This window comes from Protomyctophum bolini (assembly GCF_963924005.1).
Source record: "Protomyctophum bolini genome assembly, chromosome: 4".
In the NCBI taxonomy this organism is placed as follows: Eukaryota; Metazoa; Chordata; class Actinopteri; order Myctophiformes; family Myctophidae; genus Protomyctophum; species Protomyctophum bolini.
This window is the reverse complement of record NC_137865.1, coordinates 45081477-45096606: the sequence shown is the minus strand read 5'-3', so window position 1 is coordinate 45096606 and position 15130 is coordinate 45081477. Positions and strand designations below refer to the sequence as shown.

The window sequence follows — 15130 nt, the reverse complement described above, 5'->3', positions numbered from 1 at the left end:
TTGTTGTTTCTACTTGCAGTACGGTACGTGCACACAGCCACACATGTACCATATGTCAGCCTATCAGCATATCTACTGCCAGTCTGCCCCCATTTCTGACTTTATTTGTATTCATTTTTCCACCACCAAAACACTGCTGGCATGTTTTGTCGAGTTCTAGCAGTTCCAGCAGCTGAATGTGACAAAACACGACATGACATGCTTTAAAGCGGAACGGTCTCAATGTCAATGACCCGTCTGTCTGCAGATGTGTGTAGGGGCGCTTGTGTTTGTGTCTGCACCGTGTGCAGTGCACGTCCGTGCGCACTGCTGCGTGCACGTGCAAAGTGTTTCCATTTGTGACATCATTCATGACATCCATGTCTTACCTGCTGCAGAACGGGCCTGATGATTTTGAGCGGCAGGGGGCTGAACTTGTTCTGCTTGAGGAAGTCGTAGAGGTTTTGCTCCAGCATTTCGAACACCAGGCAGGTGTGGCTGCGGTGCTGGAAGCACTCCAGAGCCCGCACCACATTGTGCTCGTCGGCGTTCTCACCACTGAGCCGGGCCAGGATGCCCACCTGGCCAAACACAAAGCAGGGAAAACAGGGTTAGAGCTCATGACAGGAAGGACATCAGATGGAATGTTAGGGGTGCAACTGTTAATCGAAATAACAGACTTTTGTATAATCCGTTTTTTTTTTTACAGTAGCAAAAACTCTGAAGCACTGAAAATAGCCGATCTCAAGCTCAAACATGTCAGATAGCGAGTTTGTTGATCATCTATTTTTGCGTGACGTCGCTGTATGACAGTATAAAATAATTGATTTAGTTGATTTGACCAATTTTATTCAAATAAAACGTATCGTAGCGCTCGTCGATTATTGGAAAGGTAGTCAATATACAGAATAATGAACTTTGTAGATTGATTATTATTTCGACGCACTCATTAACCACTTCAGCCCTATATACATTTTTGGCCATTTGAAAATATCCGATCTAGCTTGTAGATCTATTTTTTCTAAAGATTTTTATACATTTGAAAACTTGAAACGGGACATTCTGCATCTGCACAATGAGTAATTTTATTACATTTTATTTTGATGCCAATCCTTTTTGTACTTTACTCAAGTACATTTTGAATTCCTGACTTCTACATTATTACAGTATTGATACTTTCACTGAAGTAAAGAATGCGAGCCGAGTACACAAAAACACACAAACAAAGAATCCAAGTACTGTTACCAGCACTTGTCCCAGAGGAACACACAGACAAAGACAGCGGTGCTCACCTCTATCTGTCCCTGGCGGGCGTAGGACGGGTGGTTCTTCAGTATCTTAACGGCCACCACCTCGCTGGTGCCCCGCTTCCAGCACTTCACCACCTGGCCGAAGGTCCCGCGGCCCAGGAACTCCAGCACCTCGTAGCTGTTCTTCATGGAGCACAGGACCTCATGCTGGACCAGCTGGTAGTCCCCGTCCGCCGAGCTGCTCCTGGCCAGTGTGGTCCCGGCCGCCGCCGCCGCTTCCGACCCCGCCGCGACCGTACCGTTTTCTGTCCCGGCACCAGCCGTGGCACTGCCAACTCCCGCCTCCATCTCCTGGGCGGGCCCGGCCGCCACGCCCCCTCCCACCCTGGCGTTGTTGTCGCCGCGCGTGTCGTTCCCAGCGCTGCTTTGTTGCAACATGGCAGCGTTGGCGGGGGGAGGAGGAAGTGGGGGTAGAGTAGTGACGTCCTCCACTATCTGCATGGCTCCCCCGCAGTGGTTCTCCCGCTGTAGTTCTTCTGTGGCCTCACCTGACAGCCAGTGGCATCTCTGGGCTGTGCTGTCTGGGAGGTCCAAGTCTCCTGCTCTCCGCCTCTGCTCGCGTGCCTCCTCCTCTGCTGCGACGCAGGCCCTCCTCAGGAGCCCGCAGTCCAGGCCACTCCCCGCTCCGCCTGCTGGGGTTCCGCCGCTGTCCCGGCGAAGTCTCACTTCCTGTAGGCCTCGGGTCTGACAAAAAGGCCCCTGGATGTCAGTGTCTGTCGACTCCTCCTTGCTCTGGAACGTTCTAGTCCACAACAACCTCTCCTCCCCCTCCTCCACCTGGACTTCTCTGTAAGGCCTTTGTGATTCAGCCCCAGCTGAGGATGGGATGACGTTGTTGGGATATGCAATGCCGTAGTTGACTCCAATTACATATGTCTTGGCTGGGGGCCGTTGCTGAAAAGCTCTGCTGGTGGTGGTGGTGTCGCGGTGGGGTCCACGTGTACGTCTGCTGATCTCACTGCTGATGGTTCCTAAGGCACTTGTTTGGGCTGGGTACAGGTGTGGTGGATAGACCAGAACTTGTGAGGCCATACCTGAAGTGAGAAGAGAAGAGAAAAACAAACTTGCTTGGTACAGCTAGTAGTTTTGAAGCATAACCTAACCGTAGTTCTACAAACAGGTTGGTTGCAACAATAAGTGAATGGAGGCTTTCCATTCTGTCCGTTTTTACTCTAACAAACTTTTGTTGCAATGCAGTTGCACACCAAATATCTTTTCGGCTGCGACACTTTATCTTATTGACAATGATGAAATGTGTTTTTGTGGAGAAGATTTATTGCAAACTATTGCACATCCAAACCTTATATTATTAAAGTGACTTTTCTTGGCCAGACTTTTATTTGGCAAGGATGCATGAATTTACAAACACTGTCTATTTTATATATGCGACTGTGGTTCAGGAGGTAGAGCAGGTCGAAGTGTCCTTGGGCAAGACACTGAACCCCAAATTGCTCCCGATGTGCTGGTTGGTACATTGCATGGCTTCCGCCGCAATCGGTGTATGAATGTGTGTGTGTGTGTGTGTGTGTGTGTGTGTGTGTGTGTGTGTGAAAATGGGTGAATGTAATGCACAATCTATGTAAAGCGCCTTGGATAAAGGCCACACCAGCAGACAACAAGGAACATACTGGTCTAATCACATCAAAGTCACACTACCAAATGTAACTGAATAGACAATGCCCTAAGTCACAGACATTTAAATTTAATTGGTAAATCAATCATTTACTCTATCGAGCTTCAGGACACCATCCAAAGCAATTGGGCGACAGAAAAGAACAGGGCGGCCGGCTGGCTGCGTCCATTGAGTTCAATGGGGAAGTGGCCCCATGTTCTATTCGGTTCCTCAAGCTTGATACTATTTTAAGCTAGGCTTTTCAAAATGAGCGATACTTTAAAATGTATTCAACCGCAACGGTGAAATTACATTTTGTGTGCTGAATTTGATTACCTATCTCAAGCGAGTTTCAAATACGTCCACGTTTATTTTTAAACTGTACTGAAATGAATAGAAAACAATGGGTTCTCTCTCGTAGACCAAATTACAGTGCTTTGGAAAATGGTCAGCAATACATGTCAAGTATACAGTGAGTCATCAGTCAGGTACTTTAAAAGCTGTGATGTGCCCATTGTGTAGCTACAGTGGTGATTGTGGTGGTGGCAGTGTTATTTCAGATAGAAAGTGAAAATAATATATAGATCAGAGCCGTTTCTGGGTCAACAAATCTCTCCTTTAGTTAAAAATGCAGACATGCATTTACAATGCCAAAATAAGTTGGCTTAGTCTGAAGGGTGTGCCAGTGACATCCAGTTTCTATGACCCAATGTGCTTGTTGTTGCCTCATCTAAGTATGACCAACGCTAAAGAAACTAGGATTCTGCTTTGACAACATGCTTCCATAGTGAGAGATGTGTGACAAAACTAAATTTAGTTGTGTCGCCTATATCTGAAGCTAGGGGGCAAATCCTTTATACCCTGAGGGCATTTATTTTTTTCTCTTGCCACTGAGCAAGCTTAGAATCTAAATAAAGCTGTCATAAAGGCCACCAAGGCCAGTACACAGCTGAGCCACAGCCATCGTGTCACCTTTCGCAGAAAGGGAAACAGCCTACAGTAATAAGAGAGGGGGAACCCCATCAGCCATCACATCATTAGTTTGTCCCTGCAAACAAACTACGCTAGAGTGTCAGATTCACACAAAGTAGAACTGTCGAGCAAGCAGAACCCAGGGGGAACCGCTACAGAAGCTTGATAAGGGAGCCATGCAAAACTCACTGCCATTTTAGTCTCGCACATGCGGAGAAACACTATGATTTCATTTTGCCATATTAGCTAGCTAGGCCGTTTAGTCAAGTGTGCAGTAAGCACTCGGGTCATAAATTCAGCCTGAGACTCAGCAACACGTAACTCGCCACTTTTACCATGTGACCACTGACCACCACTGAGCAGAAGGGTCAAATTTGCTAACCCATACTTAGGCAAATACTACAGTAAGCCAAGAGCTCACAAACATAACTACACTGCCTCCACTTTTAGTTCTTAACCTACAGTAGGTCTTGCTGCAGTGAGAATAAGTCCTACTTGCGGACAGTTCCTATAGTTCTCACAGATAAAACTTTATTCTCACTCACGTAAACAACACTCAAACAGAAACAGAACAGGAACCCTGCTTTCACACAGCCTACATGAATTCCAAGCCTAAGAGAAAAGTGTTAACTTGGGGATTTGCCAACAACTTCACAGTCATCTCTGCACCAAGACAGATTCACTCAGTCCCTCAAAGTTTGTCAAACTGATGGCGGAACCAAACCACTGTGAATTTGGCTGAAAATAGTGTGAGAACAACAAGGCAGCCAATTCTTTTTTTTATCCTCACAGCATATTACAGCACAATGACATCTTGCTGAGAGGCTAAGTAAATTCTCCATCCCATTTAGCAGCCATGTCCGTCATTGACACTCTGTCAGTTGTGAGAACATTTAGGTAATATTTGTTGAACATTAACAAATCAACCAGATAAGAGATCTAATCAACTAAGAAGTACATTTTCCTGTTGCCCAATTTTAAAGCAAGTTTTGCCTTAAGGCACAAGGCTCAGGCTGAAGGCTCTATTACAATAGTATTAGGCACTATAGCATACTTCTAGTTTAACAAAATGAATTAAGCATGTGCCCGTTCTCGTGTTATACACCCTGATGCTGGTTGTCTTGTGCAAGGTGCTTTGTTTCAAATAAGTAGTGAGTTGGAGCAGTCTTCTTAACTATTAGATATTTATACACACAGGCTCAGACAGGCAGAGGGAGAGGTGTGTCTCTATGTCTACATGAAACAAGCCCTGCAATTGCACACTTTGACTTTACCCTCAATGACTGCCTGGCAACTTCTATTAGCAGGTGAAATAAAAGTAATATAGCATTTGCATTATTCAACCATCATTGTTAAACGGCACATTATACCGAACAGAAGGTATAACTGAATCCCTCTATTATGCCAAATTGTTTTGTCTAGTGGAAAGATTACCATCCCTAAATCTCCACTCATTTGCTAAACCTAGAAAATAGTCAGTGTACGTGGAGTCGTGGACATAGTTTTAAATCATTGTCCATATTGGCTGGGTAGATTAAATAATTGTGCTTCCTAACAGCAGCTGGCAATGAGTAAGCCAGAGCGACTAATTTGATGACAAACCGTACTGGCATGAGAATAAGCCACTTTACAGCTGGAGATAGGGCTAATCTATGTTTGTCTTTAATGGGCGTCCAAACAGACACACAGACCGTCTGTTGTCTCACAGCCAAGGAAGGTAGCCTGATACTCTGCAAGACTATGAGCCCTGACATATAGAGTGGTTTTCAACCAGTGGTCCGGGGAACACTAGTGGTTCTTGAGAGGGTTCCAGTGGTCCCTAGCTAAATTATAGACGTTGTAACCAAATGGATCCTTATAGATCTTTAACTCTTGAGAGTGTAAAATGAAACCAAATGAACCTGCTCTCTCAAGTTAAATTATTGTTAAGCTAATAAGTCTACACCATTACACAATGTAGAATAATGATTATTTTGATCCAACGCCTGTTGTCTCCCCTATGGCGCCGCACCACATCAATATACAACGCTAAACAAACATTATTTAATGTTGGGTCTGAGAGGCTAAATCTCATCAAATGGTGGTCAGTGGCTCAAAATAAATGCTGAATAAATAATGGACCTTGATTACCAGAACTTGACATGAAAAAGGTTGAAAACCTCTGAGAGTGTGTGTGTGTGTGTGTGTGTGTGTGTGTGTCACTGACTGTTGTAAAAGGCTGACAGCTGTAGGTTGCAATTTGTCGTTGATCAATCAATCATGGCAGACAGCAGCAAACATGGGTGTCGTGTGTGTACGTTTGGGGGAAGGGTAACAGCAACCTATACACACACCTGTTGAAACTGCTCTCTGGCACCTACAGTATAACTTCTTCTATTCCTTGTCACACAACAAACAGCTCCTCCACAAAACGAACGTCTACTCTAAAGCAAACGCACTAAGTGACAACACACGCAGGCCTACTTATTACCAACTATATCATGTTATTGAAATCACATTAGCTCGTTAGCTTTGCAGAGCTAAATGCGTTGCTGAACAACCACCAGAGAGGAAGCAAAGTTAGGTTAGCTTTAGCGAGACGCCACACCAGCAGCTAGCCCGAAGCTATGTGTCATTTGTGGCTTCGCCACAGCGACATACCGACACCGTGAATATTTACAGCCAAGAGCACAGGGTAGAAGTCATTGTGGCCATCGGTAACAGTTCGACCAGTTAAATAAGAACATGTATACCTTTTAGTAAGAGCAGCAAATGTCTTGGTCCAAAGAAGCGTCAGGGATCCAGACCACAGTCCAGTCCTGCATTGATGCTGCTGCCATCTTGTTCAACGACGAGAGTTTTCCTTTCCGCACATACGATACGAATAGGTCCAAAATAACACAGAACTGGATGTTCTGCTGGGCAGCAGTGGTCCGCGTCTCCTTCGTGTGTCGTTGGTATCGACAGACTGCGACTCCTGTGATCGTTTAGTAGGAGGAAAAGTGTGTTTGTAAACTTTTTGCGTCGCTAAAAAACTATTAACGCCTATAGCTTGTTCCCCCGAGCGGTGCCCGCCGCTGCTGCTGCTGCTGTCGATCTAGCTTGTTGCTTCTCCGCATGTGTGGAATGTGTGTGAGTGACGTGACGTTTGCGTGCGTGCGCGCGAGTGAGAGAGAGAGAGAGAGAGAGAGAGAGAGAGAGAGAGAGAGAGAGAGAGAGAGAGAGAGAGAGAGAGAGAGAGAGAGAGAGAGAGAGAGAGAGAGAGGAGTTTAGAGTTGTTTTTGTCTCCATGTTAAAATAATACAATTTTATATATATATATATATATATATATATAAATAAATAAATATCTGTATTTTATCTCGCCAAGGGGGGATACAATACAATAATACAATTCTGAGCCGATAGAGATGACAGATGAGCTCATCAAATATAAATAGACCCAGTAGGGTTTGACAGGTGGTAAATAGAAAATATTAAGGTTTTCTTTTACCACTGCTTTGGTATCAGATAACAAATGTGATTCTGGCTCCCTCTACTGTCCACCCTATGTTTTGCAGGTATAGCTGGTTTCTTTTTTGTATATCGAGTGTAATAGAATTGTCAAATCAAATCAATGACATTCAGTCCACTTCTTTGTGAAATTCCTCTCTTATGTGTGAAAATAAATCGGGATACAGCCATGAAATGCAAAGGGGTAGTGGTGTAAGAAAAATAAAAAACAGCATTGCTTTTTAAGAGGGAACAACAGCTTTATTGACAAGTATCCCAGTGCATGGTTTTTATCTTTCAAATGATCAGTGCAGTTTGGCCCCTTTTACACCTAAATAACTTTAGTTCTAGAACTGGTTCCGTTCTAGATTCTTGGAACCTACATCTTTGGTTCCAGTACTTCAGAAACACTCTGAACAGGTTATAGGGTATGCGCATGCTTAAAGTGAGTGGCAAAGCAACATGCAAAGTGAGTTTAACATTGTTTAACGGGATCAGATAGGACTTTTCTGTTTGGATGCATGGGTTGTCAAGGCTAGAAAGTAGTTTTTTTTGCCACTTGATGTCACGCGCATACCCTCTATATTAGGCAGGAAAGAATAACCAAACTGGTTCAACCCAGATGAAAAAGGGGCCTTTGTTTAGTCAGTCACTGAATGTGTTATGAATGCGCTAATTTTACTTTGAGTCACTGAATACATGTCATCATCTATGTATAGTCTGTGATTGACAAGCCATAACCTTTTTAATATAGAACGCCAGTGTAGAGCAAGCATCGACTATCAACATCAAACGCATCGTAAAGACGTCCTAGTCAAATATAAATAATTACAAACCGTTATGATTAGCCATCATAAATAAACAATTAACCAAAGAAGTTACAAAAAAATACACGTTTTGAAGTTGGTCCACAACATCATGTCATTTTGATACCCATTTCTCTATTGCCGTTTCACCGGTTGGTTCCCTTTTTTTGAAACACCACTTAGAAACGTCCTCCCAATTTCTGTCTAAACAGACTGTAAACTACTGTCTGGTACATTCTTTAGTTTTAAAATGTCTTTTATAAATACAATCATTGGTAATACTTATATTACTGTACCCATGTAACACAAGCAAATGCTAGAGAAATGGTGCTCTTTTAACAAGTGTGCTATCCTGACCTGAGGTCTGAGTTTATTTTAACCCATTTTGACCTGGGAACGATTCGATAAATGTCTTCTAAATCCTGACACTTTTCTGAAAAGGCTATGTTTCTATGTCAGTCGTTCTTTGAGTGGTGCACAGTCACAGTGCAACCACTCCAAGGAACATTGGGTTAAAATAGCAACACTGAGTGAATGCAACTGAGATGGTTACCAGCGATAGCATTTTTTTCCTTCTTTTTCTCATCCTAATCCTTTCCTATGAGAAAATCCATACCACACTTCCAATCCCTCCGTTGTTTCTGTTTCCGTTCAAGTCTCTGCTCGGTTAATCCTTTTCCTGCAGTGCGCCCTGGAGAATCCTTTGGTAGTACGGAGAGAAGACCAGCTTGTTGAAGTTGACCAGGCGACTGAAGCGAACGGCCAGCTCCTTCAGCTCCTTGCTAACCGGAGCCAGCCCGCCGGGGAAGGGAGGAGGAGTCTTGTGTTGACTGGACTCCAGGTAGGCCAGGAGGTAACTTTGGGTTCTAGCATCTGTAAGAAGGGGGAGAGTTGCAGAAAAACAAAATTGCGGTTGTAATTTAGGTATAATCTCAAGACTTCAGAATCAGTAGCCCACATTTTATGTTCAGCTTTTACTAAGGATGGAAAGGATTGCTGACTAGTGACTACACAATCACGCAGAAAGGAAGTCAGTCATAGGCATCATTGCGATTACCCATTAGCTTGCGGACGGTGTTGTCCGGCTGGGCTGTGGCTGAGATCTGTCCCTTTAAGGTGCTCTGTCGGTCAGTCGAGAATGGAGAGTGGCCATGCTGGTCTAGCTGTCGACTCAGCTCAACACACAGTCCCTCTCCAATGGTTGCTAAGGCTTCCTCTGCATTAAAAGACCTAGGAACAAACAATATATATCTATTATTTTCATTATGTGACAGCAAGTCTTGGGTATATCGATTTCTGATAAATATGGGCTAAGCTACTGTATATGCAGGACAGATGTGGACAAAAAAAATCCTATTATGTTAAACACTTCACAAAAGTGTGAACTAAATCCAACTGCATGTGTTATTACTAGTGTTTGTTTGTTTATTTAGATGTGTGCCTTTCCCTTCCCATATATGAGTCAATAAGTGTATGCTTCCTAGATGTATTCTATTCTCCTCAGCGTATGACTGTTTGGTACTCACGGCGTGTGCATGTCCACGAGCATGGCAGCCACAGTGGTTTTCAGGGTGTCCATCAGTCCCGGCAGGCCTGAGATGGCCTCCCCTGTTATGGTGTAGACAATGAGCAGCACAGACGACAACAGCGCCAGCTGCTCTACCTCCCACTGCATCTCCTGGAACCGAACCTGGTCCATGAGAACTGTCTGGGGAGGGGAGGCATTAAGTCACAAATGTATATACCGGTACGTATAGTCACTGTTGAGCAGAAACCTACATATTTAATCTTTTTATGTTTAAGAAAAGAAAAGTTCACCCTAGTTAATACAAATGACAGTGTTGTGCAAAAGTTGTGAAAATAGCCAGTCTACAAGCTCACATTGCGATTTAGGTTATGACCTTGTTATGTGCTATTCTTTGCCTATGGCGTGACCAAAATAGGGATGCCAAAAAGTCTGTCTGTACTGTGGGTTTTATAAATACTTTTGACAAGCATTAACACTCACAAGCTTGTAACTAAATAATAACTACATACATTCATTCCTTTGGAACATAAGACCATTTTCTATAAAGGTTTTGGATAATTATACATATCGCCCGAAAGCAACAATATAGAAAGAAGTGATTAGAGATTAGGAGACACAGGGTTGCATAAAGGAGTCAACATGCAGGCTTGGGTTCAAGTCACTCATTACCTCTGGGAAGGGGTCTGATCCGTGGTCCCACTTCAGCAAGCGCAGATAGGCATTATTATGGACATTGAGGGGGAGCAGAGCCTGAGGGTTGGCTGAGGCTGCACCAACACTGTCTGCAGCCACCTCTCTCAAACATCCCACTGTGTCCTGCAGCCACTTTTCAGTGTAGTCTAATGCACCTGAAAAAGCAATTAGAATGTGATGATCATATTCAGAATTAGTCTACACAGCTACCTCCAAAATAAATTCAGAATCACATGCATGCACAAGTCATGAAAGTGGAATTTATTCAGATAAGACACCGTCTCATTGCAAGGAAGCTTTCCAGGTGTAATTTCCGGACTATAAGGCACACCTGTATATAAGCCGACCAGCCAAATTTAGGGAAAATCGCGTATACAAGCCGCACAGGACTATAAGCCGCAGGTGGCCCCCTAGTGGCCGTTACGTTAGCTCAGAGCCTTCGATGGCTCTGCGTTAGGTGTAAAAATCCATAGATTAGCCGCACCGTTGTATAAGCCGCAGGGTTCAAATCATGGGTAAAAAGCCGCGGCTTATAGTCCAGAAATTACGGTAGGTTGTTGTTGTTTTCTTCATTTGTTTTATGGCTGCTTAGGACTGTCTCATTACAACAGTATTTCTACATAGACTACAGCGCATAATAGTTAAGTACCTGAGGCAAGATTTTGAGGAAACAGCGACTGTGTTCTGCATGGCTCTCTCACTTACCGAATAGCAAAATCTAGAACAAGCAAACTAAACAACATCAAAACAACAAATGTGTTTGAACACAATCGCATGTGACATCCTTTCTACTGTAGGTTTGGTTGTCTGTTGGACAAAACCGGTACCCAACGCCGAATTAGACACAAGTCCTGTGCTTTTGTTTCATACACCGCATGACTTGATATGGATGACAGTCTCCTTACTTACTGGGCTGTTTCTCCAAGAACTCCTGGAACTTGTTCCTCTCAAACTCTGCAGACTGCTGCATCAGGTGGGGTCTAATGCTGTTCAAGTTAAAGTTGGCCATGTCTATCTTCATCAAGTCTAGTACAGAAAATATAGCTCTAAAAGAGAGAGGTATAGATAGATAGAAAACGAGACAGTCAAAGAAAGAGATTGGAGACATACAGGAAAAGAGACTTGAGATTAACATAATTTATGATGTGGCTGATAAATGTGAAATTAAGAGACAGAGAGTAAGCTCATTATAGAGAGTAGAGAGTGTAGCTCTCTATTGGATTATTTCATTTCTGTAGCCAATGTGTAGATTTTTTTCATTATCTTCAAATAAACTGAAGCCACTGTCATACTTCATCAAACAGATGTTTTGTGTTTCGCTTGTATAACAAATGAGATTCAAACACCATGTGGGAAAACAAATAAAAGGAAATCAGCAATCAGCAGCAAGGACAAGTTCACTGTACAGAAAACATACCTACAGTAGAGACATTACTCTGTGCTAAAAAATACATAACGTTGCAGGAGCTCAAATAAATTGTACAAAGACCTGGAATAGGGCTAAAATTGTCTCTTTATCTTTAGGTTGTCTCCTTCATCTTACTTGAGCAGAGGCACCATTTCAGTGGTCGCCCTCAGCTTCCGAATGTCCCCATCTCTGAGTGGGGCACAGAGGGTGGCCATCATCCCCACAATGAAATGGGCCAGTTGACCGATGTCAAGTGCCTGGTTCTCTGCCTGCTGCTGGATCAGAGGGAGGTCCAGGACCTCTTCGATGCGAGTCCGGAGTCGAGCATGGCCAGGCAGCAACAATGACAACAGAGACTTCATGAGGAGAGAAGAGAGAATGAATGAACACTTAAAATAAACTTAGAGAGGAAGAATGGTGGACAGCACAAAGTGAAGGAAGGAAAGTTGGACAAAGAAAATAAATAAGCAATGAATGAGCACAGGAAGGGAGGGAGGATAGAGTGATTGTTTTGTATATCCAAATATGGCAGAGCTTTGAAACATCTTAATCACTCTTCAAAAGACAAATGAGTAAAATGATTAAGGATGATGTGGACGCAGAAACAGGTTAAGAGTATAGGACCGTTTCATTTCCTTTGCCTGAATTTGTTCCTTATCCCATTCTGAACGGGAAACCATTTTGGTGTTTAGCATCACGTTATGCTTTAGCTATTGAAAAATAGCAGATCTACAAGCTCATAGCGCGCCACCGAGTGGCGCGCTACGAGCTTGTAGGTCTGCTATTTTTGAAAAATCGAAGAACAACTGACATTTTTAGAATCTGATCTCAGGTCAGAATGGGTTAATCAGACCAGTGTGTGTCCAGTGGAAACCTCGTACGAATCTGATCTCAGGTCAGAATGGGTTATATACAGTATGCGTGCGAGCGTGTGTAAAAAGGCCTGACCTCTTTGATCTCTGCCAACAGCTTGATGGCAGAGATGTATGCTGGTGGATCCTCTCTCAGTTGCGCCGCCAGACAGTCCCAGAATGCTTTGTGCATCATCTCCTTCACCCTCTTCTCCAAACTATGCAAAGGACAAAGGATTGAGGAGGGTCAGTAATTACATACAGTACATGTCATGTAGAGGTGGAGGCTAAACCAGTTAATGTGTCAGTTATGTCAGTGACCCCCCGCCCAAAATAATCATATTTGAATTGGTGAGTGACCCCCACCCTGATAAGCACTTAGAAAATGTATTAGTTGAGGGATTCAATTTAGTTTGACTCGGTTCCACAGATAAATATTGTGAAAATGGCTTTATTAGTTATGCACACACATTAACAAAAATGCATATAGTTGTTGAGGGGCGCTACCCCGAAATTACTATTCTGTAAGTAAATTACTATCCGAAATTATGTCATGTGGCAGCCAAGGTGACAAAATAGACTGGCCTAGACTCCATATTTGGCCATGTCTGACACAGAACTCAATATACTGTATGGGCATAAAATGGATACAGACAGACGGGTATACACAATGAGTATTGCATAACCAGTTGGGGTTGATTTGCATCGTTTGCTACTTGCATGAATCCTGTGCAGGCAGGGGCCCAATGAAGCACATGTCTCAGAAATAAATTTTAAGAACAGATGCACCCAAAGTCATGGACAGATTTGGATCATGCTTTTTTGTATGTATTGATTTCCAATAAAACTAGAATATTTTAACTGACTTTGGGTCTAATAAATGTATTTGCTCGAATACTGAATGTGTTTCCAACTTTCCATCGAGTAATCGCCAGATTCGCCACTCTCACCTTCCGTCAGGAAATTCTACAGGTGCGACTTGAAAATCCTTGTTGACTATTATCTCGTGGGCCAAAGTCATGTTGGTGACTCCCTTGGCTGTCTCCATTAGTTCCTCCACTGACACAAACCTGGGAGGGCTTGCTGGGAGGAAAGAGGTCAGAAAGAAATACTTAAATGATCATCAATAGTATATGAATACACAGTTTCACTCATAAACAATTGTTTCACAATGCTAAACATCAAAACAAGATTTTGCCTTTAGAAATTAGGCCTGGAACAGCCCTATTGACAACATTCTATAAGAATTGTTGCTTCGTTCAAGGTTATGCTTTGTTATTACAGCTTGTGTAGTACACAAGTATTTAATCTAACCCTTACTTACCTTGAGGACTGTTCCCTCTGTGTGGGCTTGGGGTATTTGCCCGAATTCTCTTTCGCACCAATTCCTCAGCATCTGGTGTCTTCTCCTTTGGTTCCTCCTTGTCTCCTCTCTCCTCAGGTTGGTCTAAATCCTTTGGCATGGTACAATCAGCAGTGCTAGATTTGAGAAGCATTTGTCATTACATTTTCTAAATTATTGAACATTTCTGCTTCCATAATAACTGCTGAATGTCATGATTGTTTCTCTTGTACCAGTCAGAAACTAGTATTAAATTAAAGCAGCATGTGAGATTGAGAACAATAACTGCCCTGTTAACGATTGTTGTTAACATCGATTGTCATCGATTTGCAGTCTGCAATCTCAATAAGTGTTTTTTGTCATTACGCTACTACACAAGGTGTGAAGGAAAGGCATCTATCTATGTAATCAATATATTGCCCATTTGTCCTCTATAATGACTGCGATCGATGCACACAGATTTTGGTGACAGTGACAATGAAGACAGAAACGCCTCATGGCATTCTACCATTGTGCCAACTGTCAACGTTACATTGTTATTTGTGTTATATACCTTGTCTTAGACTTCGCCGCAGGATGAGAACCAGTGCGATGGGTTGATAATATCAAATTGTCGAACGTTCGTCAGGACTCGGAGGATGAACGCAGAAGCTATGTATGAACCATAACAAAGCCACTATGACACAGCTATATTTTGTTACATATTCGTATTATAATCAATACGTAACGAAAATAAGATACGCATATTCACCAATGTATGTCAACTGCGGGATACCGTTTGATCCGGTAAAAGTCTCACCTTTGAAATCGACAGATGACAGACTATAGGCATATGTATGATCCGTTACGTTTTAGAGAAGATTTTCTGCATGTAAACCGTGGATGATCGTGCACAGTCAGTCTTCCGGGTCGGGTGGGGCTTTACAGCCTTGTCATACGTATGACGTCAGGGTCGAGCCTCCATTCATTGACATCATTACTACCCCAGTTTGTCAGCACTCAGACGTCATGTTGTATTGTAAACAAAAATTATTTACATTCGTGGCCGCAGGTTGGCCCATACAGGCCAGGGCCAATTAAGCGACTGCGAGAACTGAGCCATTGTTGTAAATGTTAATTGTTTTTTGTGTGTGACATTTTTGTGACAGCAATAATGTC

At 43.1% G+C, this 15130-nt stretch overlaps 2 protein-coding genes across 5 annotated transcripts in view; both read right to left on the bottom strand.

The window, feature by feature from the left end:
• LOC308313570 (homeodomain-interacting protein kinase 3-like) overlaps positions 1–6954 on the bottom strand; it is a 43810-nt gene extending 36856 nt beyond the window's left edge. For both annotated transcript variants that reach the window (XM_080760767.1, XM_080760768.1), the window contains exons 1-3: positions 6606–6954; positions 1272–2323; positions 369–560 (exon numbers count right to left, since the gene is read on the bottom strand). In XM_080760767.1, the coding sequence (XP_080616893.1) occupies positions 369–560; positions 1272–2321 (1242 nt within the window). In that variant the 5' untranslated portion in view covers positions 2322–2323; positions 6606–6954. The remainder of the gene's footprint in view (positions 1–368; positions 561–1271; positions 2324–6605) is intronic.
• Positions 6955–7639: 685 nt separating this feature from the next.
• On the bottom strand, positions 7640–14854 carry tcp11l1 (t-complex 11, testis-specific-like 1). 3 transcript variants are annotated; one of them, XM_080761554.1, is made up of 10 exons: positions 14772–14854; positions 13955–14109; positions 13581–13713; positions 12728–12848; positions 11915–12135; positions 11281–11417; positions 10348–10526; positions 9677–9858; positions 9208–9380; positions 7640–9023 (listed from the first exon to the last, which is right to left on the bottom strand). In XM_080761554.1, exons 2-10 carry the CDS (start codon positions 14091–14093, stop codon positions 8818–8820), a joined length of 1491 nt encoding a protein of 496 aa, XP_080617680.1. In that variant the 5' UTR covers positions 14094–14109; positions 14772–14854; the 3' UTR covers positions 7640–8817. The 3 variants fall into 3 exon arrangements, with proteins under 3 accessions (XP_080617680.1, XP_080617681.1, XP_080617682.1); XM_080761555.1 differs by lacking the exon at positions 14772–14854 and having other exon boundaries at positions 13581–13709; positions 13955–14051; XM_080761556.1 differs by lacking the exons at positions 13955–14109; positions 14772–14854 and having other exon boundaries at positions 13529–13642.
• Positions 14855–15130: the final 276 nt, after the last annotated feature.